Raw genomic sequence first — 23954 nt, 5'->3', positions numbered from 1 at the left:
TTCATCGCGATTTTGAATTCATCCTTCAGTTCACATTTTTAGCGCATTATCTCATTTATGGAAAAAATGCATGCACTATTGTGCTCGTCATGTCCGTCCGTCTGTCCGTCCGTCCGTCCGTGATTTTACGTTTTCGTCGACGAGAAAATGCCCTCTCTGTCACTCTCACTGCAGTGAGTACTGAGTTGTATTTTTTTAAGTAGTTACGCCTTGTATACGTAAATATCGCACATATATAGTTCAACAAGTATGTCCCTTTTAGAGAAGCTGTGCGGGTCACAACCATCTGTATTGATCACTTAATTATTGGACAATGATAAAATAATAACGACTGAGATTTTATTAATTCTATATTGACTTCTTCTTTGCTGCTACGATAAGCAAGGTTTGTGAGAATAGATATGGAGAATTCAAACTTGCATTTGAACAAATTGGCAGAGACCAATGCTTTGATTTTTTTAAGTTTTTACCACTTGAATCCGTACCACTTGAATCTTGTTTTTAACCGTATTCATAGTTAATCGCATTTAATCATCTCTGTCCATAACTTCCTCGAATTCGGCGAGCATCATGATATTTTTTAGATTTCTTGGTTCACAACTCAAATCGGTAAATTTTTTGATTGAAATTTCATTTCTTATGCTCTAAATTTCCTACGTAGTTTCTAGTTCAAACTCCCATCTGTTCACCTCTGACTGAAAGCTCTCCGATATTGCGGCTGTATTCGATCGTGATCTTCTGATAGCAACTTCATTTGTGTTCGATCTTGGCTTCAACAGCAGCGCTTGCTTAACGTCAAAGCGATACAATATCGTGGCCTTTATTTCTGTTCCACCGTCTCAAGCCACGGCGCAACCCGCAACTTCAAAGTAAAGGTTACTTTACCCGATCCTGGACCTGATAAACGAGGATCGATGTGCTCTGCTCTTCAAAAAAATAATTTCTCTTTTTATGTGAAGATACTTTCAGCTACAGCGGTTGGACTTTGGGCATTGATGATGAGCGACGTAATTTTCTTTTGTAAGTTTTGTGTTCTAAATGTACTTCTTGTACATTGCTATTTTGTTTTGGCGTTTGCCACTTCTACTTATTCAACTGGAAACAGCCGTTGTAAACTTGGATGACCGCAAGTGTTGTTCTACTGCCAACGAATTATTTTATGTTATGCAGATTGAACTATTATAGTTTTTTCAAAATATCATAATTAATTTTACTCTTCTTTTCCTTGCAGTTCAAACGGATGTTGAACAAGGAGTTGAGCCACTTCTCCGAGTCAAGTCGATCCGGCAACCAAATCTCCGAGTACATCTGCACCACTTTCCTCGGTGAGTGACGTCTTTAACGAGTAATTTACATGCACTTTGTTTCTTGCTTCACTATTGATAATTATGCAACGAGTTAGTTGTTACTGAGACCAGTATTCGTGATGCTCTTAATAGGTATCCGACTTTTCCAATGTCTTCCCGCGTAGCGCCAGAAATTGATTGACGATCATTTTTGATGGCTTATATATTGCATGTGTGGCCCAATGAGTTGCTGATGGAACTTGTGTGAAGATTTTGCGAGAGCATTACATATGAACGGCCGATACCATAGGTCTATATATCATTCTTAATTGAGGCTTGATCGCGAGAAGCTGGACAGCCTATGGCTAACTCCTTAGCTCTGAGTTGCTCTATATCTCCTGTTGCTCATTCGGCTCAGGCTGCTATATATAGCGCCCGAATGCACAAATCTTTTTATGGATAAGACGTTCAACTCGAGTCATTGATTCGAGGATACTGAATGAATTTAATGCGGTTTATTTCTTACCTAAACTAGAATTGACCAATTCATTTGCGATATCGTCTTTTTGCCGGATCTTAAAATAGCATTTGACAAATTTCTTCATCGTACCGGCAAAGGAGAAAGAAAACACTTAAGGTGCTGTATACAATGCCTAGAGAAACATTGTTATTTGTAAACAAGATTCTTTGAAAATCCACTGTTAGCCTCGTCGTTTAAAGAAGCTAACCGTTCGCTAGCATTTTTACCATGTATTTTTCTATTCATACAATGAAGCACAGACATTCTTTTCAGCTTTTAATCAACATTTTGGCCCTGAGTTACAGATTTATGACAACATAGCTAAACTTCATATTTCGACTATGCAGTTCTCGCTAACTGCACCGTAACAGATTGTCGGCTTCAATAACCGATAAATGTAGGCTTTTTAATGCTTATTATTGCTTATTTTGTACCGTAGAATAATTATTCCTTCATTACTATAGAATTATTCTGTTGTAATTATCATAAAATAATGCAATGCCCTCATGCATGAAAAAGAGAATTATTATGAATACGATTAATGAATTGGCGAACGGTAATGAAGAATTACCCTGACCTTGTTTTGCAGGGCCGTATTACAGGCTGTGTTGCAGGGTCATACTGCAGGTTGTGTTGCAGGGTCACACTGCAGGTTGTGTTGCAGGGTCATACTGCAGGTTGTGTTGCAGGGTCATACTGCAGGTTGTGTTGCAGGGTCATGCTGCAGGTTGTGTTGCAGGGTCATACTGCAGGCTGTGTTGCAGGGTCATACTGCAGGCTGTGTGGCAGAGTCATACTGCAGGCTGTGTTGCAGGGTCATACTGCAGGCTGTGTTGCAGTCATGATGCGGTTTTTTTGCAGTTTCTTTTTCACTGGCTCTGTTGCTTGCCGGTAGCTAGTTCATATTTATTTGCGTAGGATAATTCATACTTTTTTTCCGATTTGTAATGCAGACTTAATTATCGTGTAAAAATGTTAATGCTTTTTACTGCCATGTAGTGCGGATTTAATTATCGTGTGAAAATATAGTCTTCAAAAGATTTGCGATTATCCCCTACGAAATTAAGTGATCCAAGATTGTTGGTTTGCCGCTGTCGCTACGACGAGCGCCAGTGCGATTTTTTTACGCACTAACGCACGTATCGCTGACGCATGTTTGAGCAGGTGCCGTTCACTAGGCGGTCGCTCTTGATTAATTAAGAAGCTGCTATCTGCCCGAACATTGCCAGAATCTCTCCTCAAATCTTTGGCTGGTTGTCAAGAATTTGTGTGTAGCTTGGCTTCAATATCTTTTATAAAAACTATCTGCTCCAAGTTGTTACACTGATGCTTATGATACGGAATCATGAATGTGTCACAATTTCGAACCTTCTTCGCTAATTCATTTGTCAATGCTGGTATGCGATCTCTGTTTCACAATTTAAACCGTTATTCCAATATGTCGGTGGTCATAGGCTCGGAATGTAACCACTTGGCCTTCTTCCAACTTCAGTTTGGATCACGTGATATGAAAATAGTGTTCATTATTTACTGTTATTTTCTCATCACGATTGTATTGAAACGCAATTTATGTATCGTTCGATGGCGCAGGTCAACGAATAGCCTGATGCTAATTGCAATCACTTGTATGCGTAGTTCACTATTATTCCGCATTGGATGGAATTATATGAAACAATTTTTCTCTTACTTAATTATTAAATATAATCAGAAATTGTGTTTTGAAGTAATAATATAATTATGATTTATATATTAAATTAGTTGTCACCTCGTTATTAGCGCATTTTCTCATTTATGTGAAAAAAGGCGCTATTGTGCTCGTTATGTCCGTCCGTCCGTGACTTCACATTTTCGTCGACGAGAAAATGCTCTCTCTGTCACTAACTACAGTGAGTGCTGAGTTATATATATTTTATATATTTTTTTATTTTGTATGTTCCAGACCAGCATCAAGAACTCGATATCCCCAGTTTGCAACAGCACGACAAAGAAGATACTCCTGCCATTGAAGGTCAGCAACCGCTGCCACTACAGCAACAACAGCCACAAACTCAGACACAACAAAGTGGTCATAGGTCTTCTTCTCGTAAGAAATGTGAGTCGAAAATTTGACCGAATACCTTTGTATTGTATTTCATTTTCATTTGGCTACTTTTTATTCATCTTCCAGCTTTTTCTGCCTTTTCCATCATTTGGTTCCCATGAACCTGCGCTGTAGATCACTTATTTGCGTCTGAGTTCGTTAGGCCTCTCTGTCTTATTTGCTTCTCAAACTTTGTTTCTATTGGTCGTCTATTCTTCCACTTCAAGGTATGTGCAACCTTTTATTTAATAAATTAAGTACTACAAATTGTTCCCATAACCTTAATTTCTCTTTTAGCTATTAGGAAGTAAAAAATCGTGCAAATTCAGTGGGAACCCTAAGCAGCATGTTGAGTTTCATTTGTGTAAGAAGGGATTAACATGTGACTTTGATATCAGTCGTTTTTTTTTTACTTGCAATAGATTTAACAAAAATTTAAAACGTAAATTTAAATTCACCAAAGCTTCGGTTAAAAAAATTCCCTGAATAATTTTTACATGCATAGTTTTATATAAGTAGAATAAGAACTCGCTGAATTGGCGTCATAGAATACATGCTAATTTCTTGTTCAGTTTCTTCATCAAGTCACGGAGCACAATCTCTTGGTCATCCTTCATTGCCGGCCTCAGAGCGGTTCCCTGCCCCAAGTTCCTCAGCTCACGATGGCTCTTCTTCAGCGGCCACGTGGCAATCCAAAGAATCCTGCAGCCAAAGCAGTGGCGCTCAGTCGACCAAACACTGCTCGACTTCTCAGCGCCAAACTTCCATTATATCCGCCAGCGGCGAGTCAACTCCTGCAGACTCAGTGCAGTCGTCCTGTACAGTCACAGAGACTGGCGGAGATGCTGCATTTACAGGCGTGTCCGGCAAGGAGGTGGCCTCTGTGGCATCTTCCATGTCTCGGATCATCGGGGTGAAGTCACCGCAACAAACTGTCTCGTTCGAGAGCATCCCGAGATTTGGTGTCGAGACGCCAAACGAAGCCGAGTTAGCCAAGGTGAGTGTCTTTCTTCCAGGCCAGTAAATATTTTACGCTATTTCTTTACTTACTCTATAAGGAAGCCATTCGAGACGCATACGGCGCAGTGAAATATTTCAGAATAAAAATTGAAAGTGGCGTCGTCACTCGCGTGTTTAGTTCATTTCGGGCGTAATTTAAGTTATTTACACTGTGTACTCTTCGGTTTCTTTTACTACGCATTGTACGTGACCTTTGCTCGTACCCGTTTCCTAAGACTCAACTTGTTTCTCTACCTGTCAATCATAATTGCGCAGTTTTTACAGCATATACAAGTAGCTATAAAAGCAAGAGGCTTTTAGGTCTAGTTTATGTTGGCAAGTCAACTTACTTACGAATAATAATTTGCTCAGACTCTAATCACTGTCAAATGTTTAGGCAGTCACCGAACTGACGTTGCTGTTGATTCCCGTCAAGCTGAAATCATATTCTTGTTCTAAGTTTTGTAGTAACGTGATGCAAACACGAGATATCTACCTCATTTAGTTACTCTACTAGTATTATTCTGTTTCTGCAGTTGTTTTATGTAATAATGTAGCCTATATTATCTATGACACGCGCTCACATTTTTGCCTCGCCGGCAGCGCGAACTGTATTAATGTTACACAAAATTGAAAGTTATCGATGATTTAGTCCCTATTAGATTTTTACTTCACTTCAATAAAAAATTTATGCTATTTCATGCTCTGCTATAACTTTCGTACATGAATATCAATCCTTTCAAATTGTCGCGTTGTCAGTGCGGAAGATATATTGTCCCCACGTTGCGTTTGTTGTCAACATTCAGTATTAATTCGGTGTTTGTCTCACTTTGCATGGCGATCATCAAAAGAATATACGACTCCACGCCTTTGATCGTAAAGGAAGCAGCTGACCAATTCCTTTCATATAATTAATTTATCTTGTTCTGACTAACTCCTGTCAATGTTTCCCCTTCGTTACTCGTTTTTAATAATTCATTTTAAATTTACAACACTGGTTAGTTTTCACTAAGAGCATTCTTACTTTACTAATGACTTTTTACTCATTGAAAAAAGGTGTTAGTTTGATCGAACTTGAATTCATATAGATGAAGTTATACTACAAATAATGATTTGACGAGTTCAACATATATGAGCTCGATGGATCAATTTTTGTTTCCTGACGCATTGAGAACTTTCGCTTTACAAACCTCATGTTTGCACGTCCATAAAATACATAAGCAATATAGCTCAAGGGCTCACGTCTGCCTATATCCATCGTACTTAGATGTATTAAATTGCAACCATCTCCAATGTGAGAATGTTGAGTTCACCGTGCAGAGTAGTTCTGGAACATAATACAGTTATTAGCATTTTTAATCTCTAATAATTTCGAACCCATTATTTCCAGTCAGTATTTATTTCCTTCATTTTCACGGCAAAATATCATGAAATTTAATCAATGAAATTTTGCTTGTACTTTAAATAATAAGTAAGCTAATCAATTAATCCCCTACCGCCGTATGTCACTCTCCGAGAACATAACTTTCAACTTAAATTATTGGTAAACTATTGAGTGTAGCAACCTGAGGACGTTTGTACGCAACAGAGAACATTTTAAAGTTGTCGTACGTGGCGGCAACCATCAGTGCAAGTCATTTTGCGCTCACTAGAACGTATCCTTTATGGGAAGTAGGCTTGTGACACGATTGCTCCGGTTACTCATGTCAGGAGGTTAAAAGGGTTAAGTCGTGATGCCCATATTCAAACGGAAATAACGGGATGTTCTTCGCTGCCCCCGCACTCTCTTAATGCCGTCACAGACTGTATAGCCTGAACAGTGCGCTGCACAGCGCACAGCAGAAAACATCTATCACGTTTTTAGCGTGATTATTGCTCGGTGTATGACAGGCACCGTATAGTCATAATTATAGATGGACTAGTCTAATAATAACTGTTCGAGGGCTTAACCCATGTCTCCGTCCTTGATATTCCCTTGGCAAATGCCTTAAGCGCGCGCTGAGAAGCTATGTATTCTGGTGCTCTTAGTGATGAGTAGAGTCTTAACGCATTCATGAGTAACAGTAGTAACATGAGTAACGTACAATCTTAACGCATTCCTGAGTAACAGTAGTAACATGAGTATAACGTACAGTCTTCAGGCATTCATGAGTAACAGTAGTAACATGAGTAACGTACAGTCTTGACGCATTCCTGAGTAACAGTAGTAACATAAGTAACGTACAGTCTTAACGCATTCATGAGTAACAGTAGTAACATGAGTAACGTGCAGTCTTAACGCATTCATGAGTAACAAGAGTAACTTTTTGACAGGTGCAGTTTTCCTACATAGCACAAACCATATTAATTGTCTAATAATTGTTTAAATAAAATGATTATTAAGTGTCAAATTAATTGTCATGTTTTTTGTACAAGTTATTAAATTGTACTTGATTTCGTTTGTATCGTTGAGTCGCTCAAGCTGTTATAATTAGTAAGAATCGCTCTATAGCCATGCAGGCCGCTTTCATACAGGTGTACGAGGCAGCTGTTCGCAGCTGGTTCTCTCGTTGCTTTAGAGTAGACTTGCAGCTGTTACCTACACCTGTCACACGCTGTGTGAGCATTACTTCTGGTGCTGGTAGTGCTAACATTGCAGTTGTTCTAAGTTTGTAACGTAGCACATGCTAAATACAGCAATGGGTTCCCTCGGTTTTAAAATTGTTGTAAAATTAGGTAACGTCTGAAAGACTTACCGTATCGGAATGTTTATATTTACCTTCTTGGAAAATAAAAAATAAACTACATCCTTATCTCAAGCCACAAAAATGATCAAATTAACATCTGATTCTTCACAACAATTACCGACACTCTTGAGATGCCGTAGACATACAGACAGGCGTTAAAACGAGATTAATTAATTAATTGATTAAGCCGTACGGTGATAGGTGCGGCGATAACTTATCGCAATTCTTCAGTTCGCATGCATAAAACTCAAGTTATGACAGCGTCGGTGCCGCTGTCCAGTGTCTTATCTTTCTTGCGAATGTGTTAGCTTGTTAACATAAAATTTAACCTGTTAACTGCACGTCAGCGACAAGTATTTATCCTGTTAACTGCGCGTCAGCGACAAGTATTAAACCATTTAAAATATATAAAAACAAAACATTCGTCATAATATTGTTAGCTTCTCAACTCTGTGTGCACGACAGGTGTTTCAAGACCTCGACAAATGTTGTCAAAATCGTCACTCGCATTTCAGTTTCTGTAATTAATTGCTTGATCCGTTGTTAAATGCGAGTCCATTTTATGCTAATATGCACTTGTATGGGAGACTAATGTTTCCTCGGAAGTTCTCCCCCAAGCTTCATAATCACTGCTGACATTACCGTGCAGGTCCTGGAAGACATCGACAAGTGGGGCATTGATATTTTCCGAATCGCTGAGCTATCCGAGATTCAGCCGCTCACCGCTATCACCTACACTATTTTTGTTGTAAGTTTGTGTAAGATTGAGCTTCATGCATTGAATTAATAAGAAATCGGAATATGTATTTTTATAATATTATCTCGATTAATAAAGGCACAGTTCAATAAGAGATTAATTTTTATGCTCATTATCTATACAAAACGTATATTTAGAGATTTTTTTAACAATCAGCGGTTGATGGTTATTTAAAAATGATTTATAAACTTATCCTTCCTAAAATTTTCTATTGCCAGTTAATTTAAATTGATCTAATTGTTTGGATCGTTTTTTTTTCAAATAATCGAATTCAGTTTGCATTATTAGGGGATATTCTTGCAAATTCGATGTTTTTTATTGAATTTAAACTGTAATTATCTCTTAATGTAATGCTTGTCTCATTTGCTTCGTGAAATTGGAATAATCAATTCCATAAATAATTTTTCTTGATTACTTGTGTCTTTTCATTTTAATCGTGAATTTTTATTTTCCGTTTTCGGTGAAGGTGAATTTAATTCAAAAAATATACTTCGCTAATTTATTTGTCCTCTACAGGAACGAGATTTGATAAAGCAGTTCAAGATCCCGCCTAATACTTTACTAACGTTCCTACGCACGCTGGAAGTGCACTACCTCAGTCACGTTCCCTACCACAATGCATACCATGCAGCCGACGTCACGCAATCCACACATGTCCTACTCAATTCCCCTGCATTAGAAGTGAGTATAATACACGTAAATGGATTAACTGCAAATAATAATAATAATTGTATTAATAATAATTAACTGCAAATAATAAATGCGCAGCATTTAACCTCCTATGTAAATCAACCGATGTTGCTGTTTTCGATTGTACATGCAGTCTCATAATTGTTTGAATATAATAAATAATTTCGAGATTTTCATAGGATTGACATTTTTTGGTTCATTTGAATTTCGGCGTGAGCAAAAGTAAATTGTGCCAGCACTTAACAACATGTTTAAAAATGACTTTTCATCTCAAAGCCAAAACAATTTTTATTTATTTATTTTGCCCTATTTTAAAGTTCACTTCCACACATCTATGTATAAACGAGAATCAAAACTCATTGCAATGCAACAAGCACTTCAATATACTCACTGGGTGCTTGCCTCATTCCAATAACTATTAATGATAATTATAACGATAATCAAATCAATATTGATGATGATTATATAATTATAACAATAACTATTTACTTTACATTATTCCCCAGTCCGTGTTCACGCCTCTGGAAGTACTAGCAGCAATATTTGCTGCCGCAATACACGACGTCGACCACCCTGGTCTAACCAACCAATACCTCATCAACTCCTCCTCTGAGCTCGCACTCATGTACAACGACGAGAGCGTTCTTGAGAACCACCATCTCGCCGTAGCATTCAAGCTCCTACAAAACCAAAATTGTGACATCTTTGTCAATTTGAGCAAGAAGCAAAGGCAAACTTTAAGGAAGATGGTCATAGATATGGTCCTGGCTACTGACATGAGCAAACACATGAGCTTGTTGGCCGACTTGAAGACCATGGTGGAAACGAAGAAAGTTGCCGGCTCGGGGGTCCTTTTACTCGACAATTACACTGACCGAATACAGGCAAGTACAATATACAAGGTTTTAATACATAATATATATTATTATGTTTATTGTAAAACCTGGTTAATATACCAGGTTTTACAATATACTAGGTTACATATACTCTTATTTTGTTATGTGTCCTGAAATTATTCGAAGTTTAAATCTTCTTTTTTAATTAATCGTAAGTGTCTACCCAAGTCCTTGAAGTACCTCTTAGATTAATTCTAAAAATGTTAACGTGAATTTTAACATCGATTTCATATCTTAATGCCCAGTGTTCTTTTTATTCACCACCAGTATTAAGTAAACGTGTAAATTTCAATGATGAATATGGGCTTAATAATAGGTACATTCCCTTATATTGTTTCCCGGATGTTATTCAACGAAACACGATAAAGTTTATGGTATATTTCGTGTACAATATTCACGTAGCCAACTCCCGACGTTTTAACGATGCCCTCTGACGTCAACGATGAGTCGTATTCTTAAAATACATGCAAGTTACCAGCTTATAATAAAACGGGACTCAGTTGGGGGAACTGAGGGTGAAGGAGGTGTGAAGGAAACGCTTCAAACTTGTTTGCTATGCACCGAGAGTAGCTTTGGCGTATACCTTGCTTATGAGGGAGCTTTGTTCTGGTGCTGCCTTTGCTGCTGTTGCTCTGGTGAGGCTGCCTCTGCTGCTGTTGCTCTTGTGAGGCTGCCTCTGCTGCTGTTGCTCTTGTGAGGCTGCCTCTGCTGCTGTTGTTGCTCATGTGAGGCAGCATTTTGATGCACTAGTGCATCAACAGCATCACATGCTGCCCGTTGATGCTGTTGATGCACTAGCGATATTCTCTTCTTTTTCTCCTATGTACAACCCTGACACTCTGCACCATTGAAACCATCTGTTAGTTGTATTTACCCGCTGTCATTATTTACTTATAATCACTTGCAGCTTACTGCTGTCATCAGAACCCGTCAGCTCCGTTGATTAGGCTCCTATTATTGTTATTTGTTTTTCACTCTTTACTCGTAATTGAAGCAAAAATTGTGTCTGTTGTTAGTGCTATTCCTACGAAGTTTGCTGTACTCTTCATATAATATGAACAATAATATGGGAAAATCATTAACTTGAGTGTAACCAATATTTTAAGAAGCGCGTAGGGAAGCGTGCCATAAAGTACTCATTAAATAATGAATAAAAAGCGTTGTTTACTTAATAAAAAAATAAAGAAGAGGCGTTGAGTTGGGGTATCTGATGCTACTCGTGAGTCACACCGTGCATGAAGGTCGCTGCGGCGATCGCTGCTCTCGTGAGGGCGTCTCTATCAGTACAGGAATGCTATGTTAAATTTAAATACTAAAAAAAATACAGGCCTCATTGCAACACTAACTATTAAAATGTAACGTATTGTCACTGTTACTCATGGTATAACCAGTTTATTAAATACATTAACTAAAGTTTTCGATATCTATTTACATTTATTGGCTGAATAACTTAGCGTGGGAGACGACAAACACTCAAGGCAGTGCGCATGAGAAGAATGCGGCTACGCAGTCGCGTGACTAAGCAACTGACTCCTTGACATGACTACGAAGAACGTTAAATATGTACATTTACTTAAGTTATTCTCTGAACTCCTCGAAGAATTCCTCTTTTCGAGCTCTAGATCAGTTTTATTTTAAAGCAACAGAACAAGCTTCACAAATACCGGTTCAATTTTTGCATCAGCTTGTATTGTGTGGTTTAGCTAAATGGCCGCGTGGTTTGCCTGCGCTTCTGATAATAAGCTATTCATGCTGCAAGTAACGAATTAGCATCAGAAAAGGTTTGGAATGTCTCAGTTATAATAAATTAAAATGTTATTAAGCCTTTCTAGGTTGATTGTACATACTTTTTATGTGAGCATTTCAAATCCATTCCCTTATTAAATAACTTTTAAATCCACAATTGGCTAAAAATGACTAAATTTTAAGGTAAGAGCGTTGCCGTGCTGACTTGCGGAACTGATTCAAGTTAGAACCCATTGACAATTTACAGACGCGTCAGCTTCTGATTTGAAGTACCAGAAGCTGGGGCGACTCTAAATTTTGTTAGGGAATGGACTCAATTCACTGGCTAACAATTATTTTATTCGCAGGTGCTGCAAAACATGGTTCATTGCGCTGACTTGAGTAACCCGACGAAGCCTCTGGACTTGTACAAGCGGTGGGTGGCTTCTATCATGGAGGAGTTCTTCAAGCAGGGCGACAAGGAGCGTGAGAACGGCTTCGACATTTCCCCCATGTGTGACCGACATTCTGCAACAATAGAAAAGTCCCAGGTACTTGTATACTTCCAATATTAATTGACTCTTTTTAAGGGGATACCTTCATAAACACTTGGATGCATGCCGTATGGTATGCATCAACTGAGTAGCCACTGAGTAGACTGTTGGACGCATCACGTCACGCGGTGCTCAAACTCTTGTGAACTTTCAGTGATCAGTGATGCGAATTGATCATTCAGAATTACATGTTTATTTTTTAATCATTTATTTAAGAAGTTCTAGCGATTTATAAAGTTTTTGTATAATGCCAAACTACGAAAAGGCGACCGAATGCAATTTAGGAATTAAACACAGCAATTTTCAATCAAGAAAGACCTTGTCCTGGTGTTTTTTTTTCATTTTTTCTTGATTAGGTTATTTTTTATGTAATTCTATTTACTTGAGTTATGCACGTGTTATTACTCCCGATTTGTTAAATTTCTTTTTTTCTTCGTTTTGGTTTTTATCGTTACTTGTGCTTCTCCAAAAATTTTGCTCTCCGCAAACTTTGCTCCTTGATCGTTTTGAAGTTTTCACGCAATACTTTGATTTTCATAATACAATTCTTCTTTTCCAGGTTGGTTTCATAGACTACATCGCACATCCCCTCTGGGAGACTTGGGCTGATCTAGTTCACCCAGATGCACAGGATATCCTGGACACTTTGGAAGAGAACAGAGACTGGTACCAACAAATGATACCCATCAGTCCTTCCTCGTCTTCCAATGACCTGCAGGAAGAAGATCAGCCGGGCACCACATCGGAAGATCCCGAAGAAACGGAAGACGATGGACAACTTTGCGCCGCCGCTGAAAGAATTCAAATACACTTCACGCACGACGAAGAAACTGAAGGAAGTGGTGGTGAAACAAGTGGTCTAGGTGGCTCCAGTGGATATAGCGGAGCTGGAGTTACGAGTGGGGAGAATCCTTTTACTTCTACTGGAGAGGATAAAGAATTCGAAGAGCCTCCCGAGCCGCAAACGAAGGATGAAGACAGTGGGATCTGACCTACCCCGGCCTTCGCGTTAACAGGGTACTGTAATCGGGTCCGTAAAAGGCTGCTGAGGTGGTTTCACGCTAGCAGCTCTGAGTGTGCTAATTCTAGTGCTAGATCTACAGGTTATTCTATTGAACAACCGAATATTGTTAGTGGTAGTGTGGTGTCCAAGACTAGTAGATGTAAGACTTTTAAAACTGATGACCTTAGTTCGTGTGTTCTTGAGAGGGCTCATGATAAAATCGTGGATCCTGATAGTAGTGGAGGCAGACTGTCGGACAGCCGGGCGTTAACGATGGATAATAAAAGTGATGGCAGGTTTTTAGCTTCTGACGACAAAAAGGCTTCTGATGACTTTTGTGAATCTTTTGACGACGGTAATGAAAATATAATGATTTTTAAAAATAGACACCTCGATAACCTTGAAAACTCAGGCCTACTCTTTAATGCCAACGGCAACAATAATCAGTAATCTAATTTTTCGTAAAAATTAACTTCCTGACAGTGTAACTAAATTTTTACAATCTTGTGCGTGATTTTTTATCTGTGTTTAGTATCGCTGAAACTGAAGTTCTTAGAATGCGACTTGAGCGTAATTTTAATAATTTAAAACCCGGATACAGGGTAAAGGCTTCCTTTTGAGAGCTCTCTGTTTTTCATTCTGTAGTTTCGCAAAGCAAAATCTATATTCTGAAGTTGACCTACGTAAAACTTGTGCATGCCGCAGAGTTTATATGAACTTAAAGTATTTAAATGAAGACAGTCAAACACCGTATACCAGCAACAAAATTAATATAAAATTTTGCATCATATGTGTTGCGTCATTCAATATTCGTTGAATTCGTTATCGTTTCGCTGTTGTGTGGAAAATTACGCGAACCTGATGTATCAGCAAAATTTTAAAACAACCTGCGTCACGGTTAGATTCCGATATGTTCGAGGTCCTCATACTGAGTTCTTCATGCCTGTTTTCCAATCAAGCTACTATTTTTTGAACGATGTTTTTACGCAAGTTTTGCTTATTTTTCATTAACGAAGACTTATCCCGCAAATTTAGAATTGAAATTTATTTATATTGGAATTTCTGATAGGTTTTTAACATGCTTGAACTTGAATCGTAATTCGTCACATTTTTTTCTGTCTGTAGACTTCAGACGCGTTTTCTTTTCTAGTAATTCTAATGATTTTAGAACAGCTTTCGGCCGTGTGCTTTATTATTTTATCATTTACTCGTAAAGTATCCAAAAAAGAATTAAAAGCTGTAATGAGACTCCAGTGAACATGTAACATCGTCCCGAGTAATCTTATTGTATTTGAGACTTGCTGTTGTTAGAAGTGTTATAATAAAAGTCAATGTTGCTTCGTCTGTATCGAAGTAAATGTATTTGAAATACGGTATTACCAAGAATACTGTATTGCTACGACTGCTCCTCCATGTGATTAATGTCTTCAACTCAGTTACCCAGTATACTAGTTACTTAGAGAGTACCAGAGGAATTTTCTGCTTTGTTTGTTATTTTGGTTGCCTTGTGTGTGATGAGCTTGCAGCGCAATTTGTAAGCACTTTGAGCCGGCTTTCATAACTTGCAGTTTCTTCCTTTCCTCGTGGCTTTAGCTAATAATTACCTGTTTTTTTCTGAAACCGTCGTAACGTTCTTAAACTTTTATGTTTATCACCGTGGCCACTTGAATACTGTGTAGTTGGTGTCTAAGTCATTTCCGGCATGACTGTGGACTGTCGGAGAAATGCACCAGTTAGTGCAGTTGTTGTCAACGTGCTGCCAAGAAGGGAAATGTACTCGAGAAAACAACGTAACAAGCAAAAGTACATGCGGAAATTATACTAGAGAATTATCGAGCCACGGCTTTTGAACTTTTTTTACCCTCGATGAAGTTCATCAGTGATTTATTGTGTATCTGACAGTGCTTATGATAGCTTATTGTTGTGTCGGTACGACGAACGTGTTGTGTAAGCTGAATAAGATCACGCCTTTGATGATCCAGGTGACGATAGTCACGTTCACGACACGTTTGTGCTGGTGACTTAATTTCGACGCATTAATTTTACGCATTCGATTTTTCGAATGTTCATGTTGTATTTGACTCTATTTACTGAGTTTTTGACTTTGTACTACAAATGAACTGGAAGAAATAGACCGTCTTCGTATCATGTACATATATTATGGAGATTTGAGGAGTAAAATGTCGATGAAGTTTTCTTGATATAATATCGTGATTTACAGTCTGTACTTGATGTAGCCAAGGATATTTATATTAAACCAAATTTATGGTTACGTCATCTACGTTCATACCGTAATGATAATAACAATTGTTCTCGTTCTTTTTATCAGTATAGAGCGATGAAGAATGTGCTTGTATATATTAGATGCTGTAAATAAGATATTATGTTAAATTAATAGGAGATGAAAGGATTCATTGTATAAAATGAGTATTCTAAAATGTGTACACGATATATTAAAGCTATCTGTTCTATATTACAGCGATATATCCCTTAATTAGATGACAAAGTTAAGAAGCAGGTAGATGTCGCATAAGCTTAGTTGGAAGCTGCCGTTCGATCTTATTGCGTGGCCTGGTGAGCTTGAATCTGCCTGTACGTGGACATTTACGTTAATAAACATAAACTCTTTAGCCTTTGTGATACGTGACTTGCAATCTAACAGATCTTATGCCTCAGGATTTATCATCATTCGTAGCGAAGCTGGAAAGGAATTAGAATTCCGATTTGTTTGTAAAACAAATATCTATATTCGGAAGTCTGCAAGTCCTCCCAGTTTGCTGCACCAATGCCATCAGTACATCACCCTTTTGTTGATTTATCGAAAATTTTTTGTTTTTACATGTAATTTATTTATTTATACTTGAATTGTAAGTTGGTCCCTGCATAACAACCTTTGCGACGATACAAACTGTGTAGTTGAATCGCTATATACCTTTCGATGTCTTTCTTCGAAAAATCAGAATGCCATGGCTCGAATGTATTTACTATCGTAAGCTTCTTTCCATGCAGCTACATGGTCGATATTGATACATCTTGTATTGCAGTTCAAGATTTTGATTCTGCGCGAGACGAGTCATTGTAAAGTTAGTACCGTCGTCGGACACTTGTAAAGCGCTAGTTGAAATTACCTAATACTTTTCATCTGCATGGAAATAATATATTTTTGATTTAAATAAGGCACAAGAATTTATACTAAATAATTTAAGGTAACTTCTTTGAAGAATTGTGCGCTGGCTGCATTTTCATTTTGATTAGAATGCTGACAGTGTGAGAGGCATTGGAAAAACTCTCTATGATCGACACTTCTTATCGAGTGTGAAGAAGCTTATACTATAAATTAGCTAATATTTAACTGTTATTTATTTTACATGAAAACAGAGCAGGATAGCTACCACCCCCTAGTAATTCTGTCGCTTCTTATAAGTTGTTAAAGCATTTAATACGATCTTTATTCTTATTTATGAATGACCGCTCCTATCGACGTTACTACGTTTAGTCAGACGGAACTTATTTAAATTTAATGCTTGGAGGAATGCAAGTCGCCGTATCTTATGTATATATATTTACGTTAAAGATCGTTTGTGTCAAATGCATAATTAATGTTTTTTTTTTATCCACGAAGAGTGTCTTCCTGCTTGATTCATTGCATGAATAAATAGTGAGATTTCACTAGTTCATTCATTATCTGCAAAGTATGTAAGTATATGATTTTTTAAATTGTCAAATGAAAATATAGGTTAGCGATTTCGCTGGGAAATCTAAAATTGAAAGAATTTCGATAAAATATTTACTTCACCTTAGTCAAAAAGTTTAACTAGGTTTCAATTCTAACTTAGTGTTTTTTTAATTGAAAAATAGTTATTGTAATTTAGTTAGGATCTCTTGCACTGGTCTTCGTATTTATCTCTTCAAAATTTATCAGTGAATTTTGTTTTCGTCTTGCATAAAACTTAATGTTTCACCAAAGCTCAATTGTACCTTTGCTGCTTTTGTTCCCTTGCACCAAACGCTGCTCTGAACATTCATGTTTTATTAACTTCGTTTATTTCTGCCCACCAGGCGTTTAATTATGCAGTTGACTTATTGAACAAAAATATTGTTGTACGATTTTTATTGGTAAAAATTGATGTTCGTAAGAAAAAAATGTTTAAAAAACTGTCCAGGTTTTCCGTCCTGTCTTGTCGTGCTTGAAGGTTGACTTAAATTTTTGTTTGAAATGAAATTTCCTTTATATTGCGGTTTACGGGCAGGAAATTGTGTAGGAATAATTCGAGGGAATTTCAAATGAAATCCTTATTTGTACTAACAGTATAATGTCAGCGTAGAGTTATTTCTTGCTATTGTCCTGATTTCTACCTCATTACTTGTCCGGTGATTTACCACGAACAACATTTACCCTATAAATTTTGTTTTTATTCGTATTTGAATTAAAACACTTTGTTTTTAAAAGGTCACGGAACGATTGGAAAATCGTCAAATCTTCAAGTTGTTTGAGTGTTCATCAAGATTGACGGAGCATGTTTTAATTTCGTTAATTTAATCTCGCTCAACTACACCAGGTTATGGAGAAAGGAAATTTATTCTAACTTTTGATTCTTGTAATGCCTAAGCCAAATGTTATTAGTTACTAATTTGTTTCCTATATGTGTATTACACCATACTGATGACTTTCCTCATTTTCATTTTAACGTATTTAATTTTCTGCTTATTTTGCTAAAAGATTGAAATTCTTCAATTTTGTTCTCGTTTCTTCAGTTTTGTGCTCAATGTTATTTCAGTGATAAAGTTTCGTATTTCTCTTGATTCAAGATTCGGTCACCACATCGTACCTGTCTTAAGTATTTTCAAAATGAATTAAGTTTCTCCTCTTTGTTATTCACGAACGTTTTTTGCCTAATATGTTACTTGCTGAGTGTTTATTATTTTTTTGCATTTACGTGAATCCCGGAGTTCAAATCTTGAATGTATCTACGATTTCGTCGAGATTGATTGTTGTGTTATGCTTTACGTTTGATTTGCTTACGACCGAACTACGATTTCCTCCATTGATGCTTGAATTTTAATCCGTTGGCCAGCGAGAAAGTTTCGCAAGCTTCTATCTTTATTATTTTTGTTGAATATCAAGTGCAAATTAACTTGATTCTAAATCAATTTGATATCAATTATGCAAATGTTGCTGACCTTTGAATTTAATCATGATGTCAACAACTTAAATCTCCTTGCAATTACAAATAATGACTTGAAGTGAATACTTCTTTAAATAATTGAAAAAGTTAATTGCAGGTCGCGTAAGTCGACTGCGATACAAGAAATTAGAAAAAAAGTGAAGTGGGCCTCGAAACATGAACGGAGTATGCAAAGTAAATCTCGTCTAGGAATCTTACCTTTCGAGAGATTTAAAGAAACTTTTAGTTTTTTCATCCTGTAGGTGTTTAAAAATTGACATAATAAAAATATGTAAATACGTTTTATTTTTGCGCAAAGATCACTGCTGGTTCGGTGTTTTACTTTATTATACGCTTATGTTATAAATTTAAGGTTGTTATGTTGTGATTTTTTTTATTTGTTGTGTCTTCCCGTTACATTTATCTTGGTTCAAATTACCTAGCGCTTCTTGCTAACACTTGTGATTAATTGTGAACATAGGCCTCTGTGGATCGTAGGCCTACAGACGTGGTGGATGAATGGTACATTAAAAGGTAGCACGGTGCGCTAAGGCTTTCAATAAAGGCCACCACATCCCTGGCCTTCTCAATTTTATGTTCGCATTATGCTTAAATTATTCGTGTGTTTATTGTATCAGGAATTTTCTTCAATCTATAGAGTTAGCAAGTGTTTGAATTTTACGTTAAGTTTACAAAATAGTTTATTGAAATTTTCACTAATACGTACGTGTCAGTCTTCTGCGTATGATACAGAAAGAAAAGGAATAAATGAATTCAAATACATAACGCTTGTTTTGAAAATTTATCCATCATTATCACGATACATTCACAATATGCATGGAACAGTGGGAAGATTTCATTTCAAATATCAGAAATCAATTAACCTCGTATCAATTAATGAATTCCGGTATTTCAGCAGATACTTTGCATTCACCCGAGAATTTACCCACCTGCTGTAAGCTCTCGAGTTACAATTTCAATTTTGTAATAGCAAGATTACTTCGCTCGAGCACGAGACCATCACAAAATCGTTGAAAATCCGCCAAATGGAATATAACCGAACAGCAAAGTTCTAGAAAATTCGAGAATATTCTAGAACATTCTGGAATGTTCTAGAAATTCTCCCCTCGATCACATGAACGTTTCCTCTATCAATCAAGCGAATAAGGCATCACGCACCTTTGGTCAGCACACGTTGCGCTATTTTTTAAATTTGGTAGCTAATAAAATATAAATAAATAAATGGTTTCCAACAGACTTCATATACGATACGAATCTCCAACCAGCCAGTTATGCCCCTTTCTCATGTTTTAAATTCAATCTCCTCAAACTCAAAAGAAGGTTCACATATTTGAAGCACACAAATTCAATCTAGAATGAATTAATTTCCTCCCCTTCTTAACGAAAACTCACAAGTATCTCGCACTGAACCGAGAATCAAATTATCATCTGCCAAATAAAACGCAGTATTCATTTAGGCCTCCCGGAATGTACTGTTGTTGTTGTTGTTGTTGTTTAGTGGCCAAATGTTTACTAGCGCTTCAGCTATTTAGCTATCTCGCACCGAAAGTCAAGATGAACATCACCATAAAGGTGGAAGGTCTCAATTATTCATCACCCACAAGGGGCGGAAGGTCTCAGATGTCCAGCCCGCTGAAGCTGGCTCGAGAGAAGCAGCGTTAGCATCTCAAAGAGACGAAGGGACAGGTGACAAGGAGGGACAGGTGACAAGGAGGGACAGGTGAAAAGGAGGGACAGGTGACAAGGAGGGACAGGTGACAAGGAGGGATAGGTGACAAGCGTCAGAAACGAAGACACTCGAACAAGAAGTCGCTTACACGGGACGTCGGCCGCCCGCACGAGAGAGGCAGAGAAGGGAATGTAAGGAATCCTACCTACATAATAACTTAACCCCACAACTGAGACCTGCAGTCAGACACCGCGAGCTCAACGGTGGGGCGCTCAGGAACAATCCCCCTAGGAGCGCGAAATCCCATAGGACTTCTGACGCGCACAGACACTCGTCAGAAGTCCCCCCTGAGGGGACCCGGAATGTATTGCTTATATCTCTCGTTATACCTGCGAAGAAATAACCCTTCTAAAATGAGGTTAGGTTGTAGTGCTTTATTAGTGTTTCGGTACAAAAGACCGTCTCGCATCCAATACTAATCGTGCATAGTAGCACTGCAGAGTAAAACTTACTCAATCAGAATTCTTCATTAACCCACAATAGTGAGAGCCTTCCAAGTTCAAGCTGGCGATAAGGAAGGCCAGTAGGCGTCGGGTGAAGGTCGTGGGTGAAGAGACCGTGGAGACCGACCAAAAACGTGGGTGAAAAGACCGACCTCGAATTTTCAAGAAGAAATCCCCACAGAACTGCTGTTGACGAGCGAAAGCAGTCGTTTGGATTAGTACAGAACTCAAACTGTCTCGCCAGGAGGGTAAAATGTGGACAAACCAAAGATTGTGAAAATTAAAGTACACAATAGCGGCGTTGTTGCAGAAACGCTTCAACAACGCATGGAAAAATAATAATTTAATTTAAAATGATCCAAAAGAGATCGTTTAATATTTCAAGGACGGCAAAAAGAATAACCGACACGCGGTAAAATACTGCAAGGAAGGACGCTTAGTTCCATCAATCTGTACGGTTCTCTGAATAATATATTCATGATGAAATTCATCGTCTTCGCGCGCAAGTTGAAGCAAAGCGTAATGCCTTTCAACGATTATCAAGCATAACAGACTGAAGAATGGTCTTGAAATCTAATCGTTTAAAAAATATTAATCAAATTGAAGTAGTTCTTTCTTATACGAGAAATCAAGTGAAACGCCTTTGATTGCTTACGATTTTCAGAAGCTAAAATTAGTCATGTGGTATAGAAGAAAATGATGAAATTTTCAAAGAGCAAAAATTCGATTATGTGACTGATGTGTAACTACACACTAGATATTTATCCCTTGGCTTCTTTGAGAGAAACCAATTTTGCTCATTAGATGAGAGCCGTAAGTCCAAGGAGTCGCTAGGATCTTTGTGGTTCGTTAATTGAACTGCAAGCAACCGCGCATACACTTAAAAATATTTTAGAACACACACACATTCATGCTAGAAAATATTTCAACATTTATTACATTGAATCCGAATGTAAATTTGAGACGCAATAACGTCAAACATAGACACGAAAAATACGAATCATGATAGGAGGTGAAGCTGAATAGAATAGAAATGATCAACCTTTGCGAATACTGTAATAAAATTATAAATAACTTCGTGCCAACTTTAAACTTTTCTTAACATTTTTTATTTTCACTAAAAAAGTGCATGTAGTAATCTGAGTCTTGCAAGAAGGCACTCCAATGTCTAAAAAAATACTCTGATGTAACATTAAATCGTCAGAATTATGAGACAATATCACAGTCAGCCACAACTGAATGAACAATAAACAATAAACACTAATCTACAAATTGCGTCTCAACTGAAAAAATTAATTACTGAACTATGTGTATATATTTAATTAAACGAGAAGGTGATTCATGTATAATAAATGAGCTATACAATGCTACGACTCGCGCACCATTAAGCGACTTGCTCGCGTCATATAACATATAAGCAACAATAAAAAATGGAATAAAGAATAAAGAACATAATGCCACATTATAATATACTGGCATATTTGTAGTGAATGCGAACTCGTGCATTTTACCGAAACTTTGTTTTCGGCACCGGCTTGTTTTCCAGCTAAAGAGCCAGCAGCAGATTTATTTGAATTTTCATTAGCTGTAACGTAGGATTATAGAAACCTATCGAAATTATATCATAGAATACTGATCATAGTTTTAGAGGATATGTTTAACACATGCGTGCAAAAATTCCAAACGAAATAAAAGTTAACTATTATTAATGTGATTAGATTGCCGGACGTCTTTAAGGTGCAGGAAGTTAGGTTAATTAATATGTTATTCAATAACATTGAGATCCGTCTAGTTTCTGATAAAGAGCTTACGTTATATAAAACGATCGATAATACAGTGATAAAAATAAAAAAAAAACAGGAACTGCCAATAGCTATTTGAAGAGTTGATATATACCATTAAATATATTCATTCTAGCATCAATAGCAGCCTTCGATTCAATTACTGAAAATATAATTCAAATAAAGTTAATTAAAACGCGTAAGTCCCTATTATGGATATTTAGAGGAATCCATGTTAATCTAATGAGCTTTAAAACCTTGAACATGAAAAATTCGTGCAATAAACACCAAATCGAACATAAAATAGAAATAAGAAAAAAAAATTAATGCCTTAAACGTAAATGAGCGACAGTTTAAACTGAGTGTAAATGATAGTTAACTAGAGTAAGTGAGCAGAGTTTATGTAGGTAGGCAAAGATTTCACGTGATCGGTGGAACATACAAAAGCTAATCTCTAGTTGATTAAATAATATACAGTAGTATATCATGCATATTACTTACATAGATTAAACATCAGAACTTTGTGCAAATATCAATAATAAACTCATCACTTCGGCAGCCAACAAATTAACGGGAAACTCTGGAAACCATGACCACCATGAGTCACAAATACAATCGTTGAAAATTGTACTTGTGCAATCCAGAACATTACAATTTTGATCTGCCACGTTAGTATTTATCGGAATACTCTGGAAACGATGACGACAAAATGTCACAAATACAATCGTTGAAAATTGTAATTGTACAATCTCGAAGATTGCAATTTTGATCTGCTACGTTAGTATGGAAATTTTTGTGGCGGAAGAAGGCAGCATCTCGAGCTCTTCCTCACACAGGAAAGACTCGGTGCTCTTGCTGCTGAGGTTCTTAGCGAGCTTAGCTTTGGCGCGGTCGTCGAATGGATCGCTGGTCGGCACGAGCGTTGCCGCATTCTTCTCCAGCCATCGCACCGACCCGAACAACCTGCAAAAATATGTGAAGAATAAATAATGCAAAATAATTATCAGTATTCAAATGACAAACGTGGCAAAAATCGAGAGAAGTTGATAATATACTTACCTGCAAAGTTCAAATCTTTCCTAATACCTACGCCGCTTAGATGATTACAATTAGATTTTTACCCGTCATAACAAGAACATGAGAAAAAAATATAACTCCGTACTCACAGCAGTGAGTGACAGAGAGCGCATTTTCTCGTCGACGAAAACGTGAAATCACGGACGAACGGACAGACAGACAGACGGACGGACATGGCGAGCACAATAGCGAATTTTTTCCATAAATGAGAAAATGCGCTAATAAATATTAACATATGAATTTTTAATGAGTAGAGAATGAATATTGTAATTAATCACTTCAGGACCTTGAGATGTGTTCAACAAGAACACTTTATTGTACTTCACGAAAAATATTAAATGAAGCCAGCAGCGCACGCAATGCAGTTCGATAATAAGAGATGTCTGCACGCCCGCTGACTTTGATTTAAGTAAGAATAGTCGAATGGCAGTAATCATTAAAATAAAAAACTACGCTCTCAGAAGTAAATTTATTTCTTTACAATAATAAAACAGTACAAAAA

At 37.3% G+C, this 23954-nt stretch overlaps 1 protein-coding gene across 5 annotated transcripts in view; it reads left to right on the top strand.

The window, feature by feature from the left end:
* LOC108668480 (cAMP-specific 3',5'-cyclic phosphodiesterase 4D) overlaps positions 1–19187 on the top strand; it is a 314936-nt gene extending 295749 nt beyond the window's left edge. For 4 of the 5 annotated variants that reach the window (XM_047882284.1, XM_047882283.1, XM_018155710.2 and 1 more), the window contains 8 exons: positions 1232–1325; positions 3746–3898; positions 4459–4883; positions 8261–8359; positions 8885–9049; positions 9565–9942; positions 12048–12230; positions 12793–19187. In XM_047882284.1, the coding sequence (XP_047738240.1) occupies positions 1232–1325; positions 3746–3898; positions 4459–4883; positions 8261–8359; positions 8885–9049; positions 9565–9942; positions 12048–12230; positions 12793–13224 (1929 nt within the window). In that variant the 3' untranslated portion in view covers positions 13225–19187. The remainder of the gene's footprint in view (positions 1–1231; positions 1326–3745; positions 3899–4458; positions 4884–8260; positions 8360–8884; positions 9050–9564; positions 9943–12047; positions 12231–12792) is intronic. The other variant, XM_018155708.2, reaches the window with a different exon arrangement.
* The last annotated feature ends 4767 nt before the right edge of the window (positions 19188–23954 follow it).

The sequence above is a fragment of the Hyalella azteca genome, unplaced genomic scaffold, assembly GCF_000764305.2.
Source record: "Hyalella azteca isolate HAZT.00-mixed unplaced genomic scaffold, Hazt_2.0.2 contig10098, whole genome shotgun sequence".
NCBI classification, from domain to species: domain Eukaryota; kingdom Metazoa; phylum Arthropoda; class Malacostraca; order Amphipoda; family Hyalellidae; genus Hyalella; species Hyalella azteca.
Note: the sequence above shows the minus strand (reverse complement) of the source record. Positions and strands in the feature narration are given on the sequence as shown.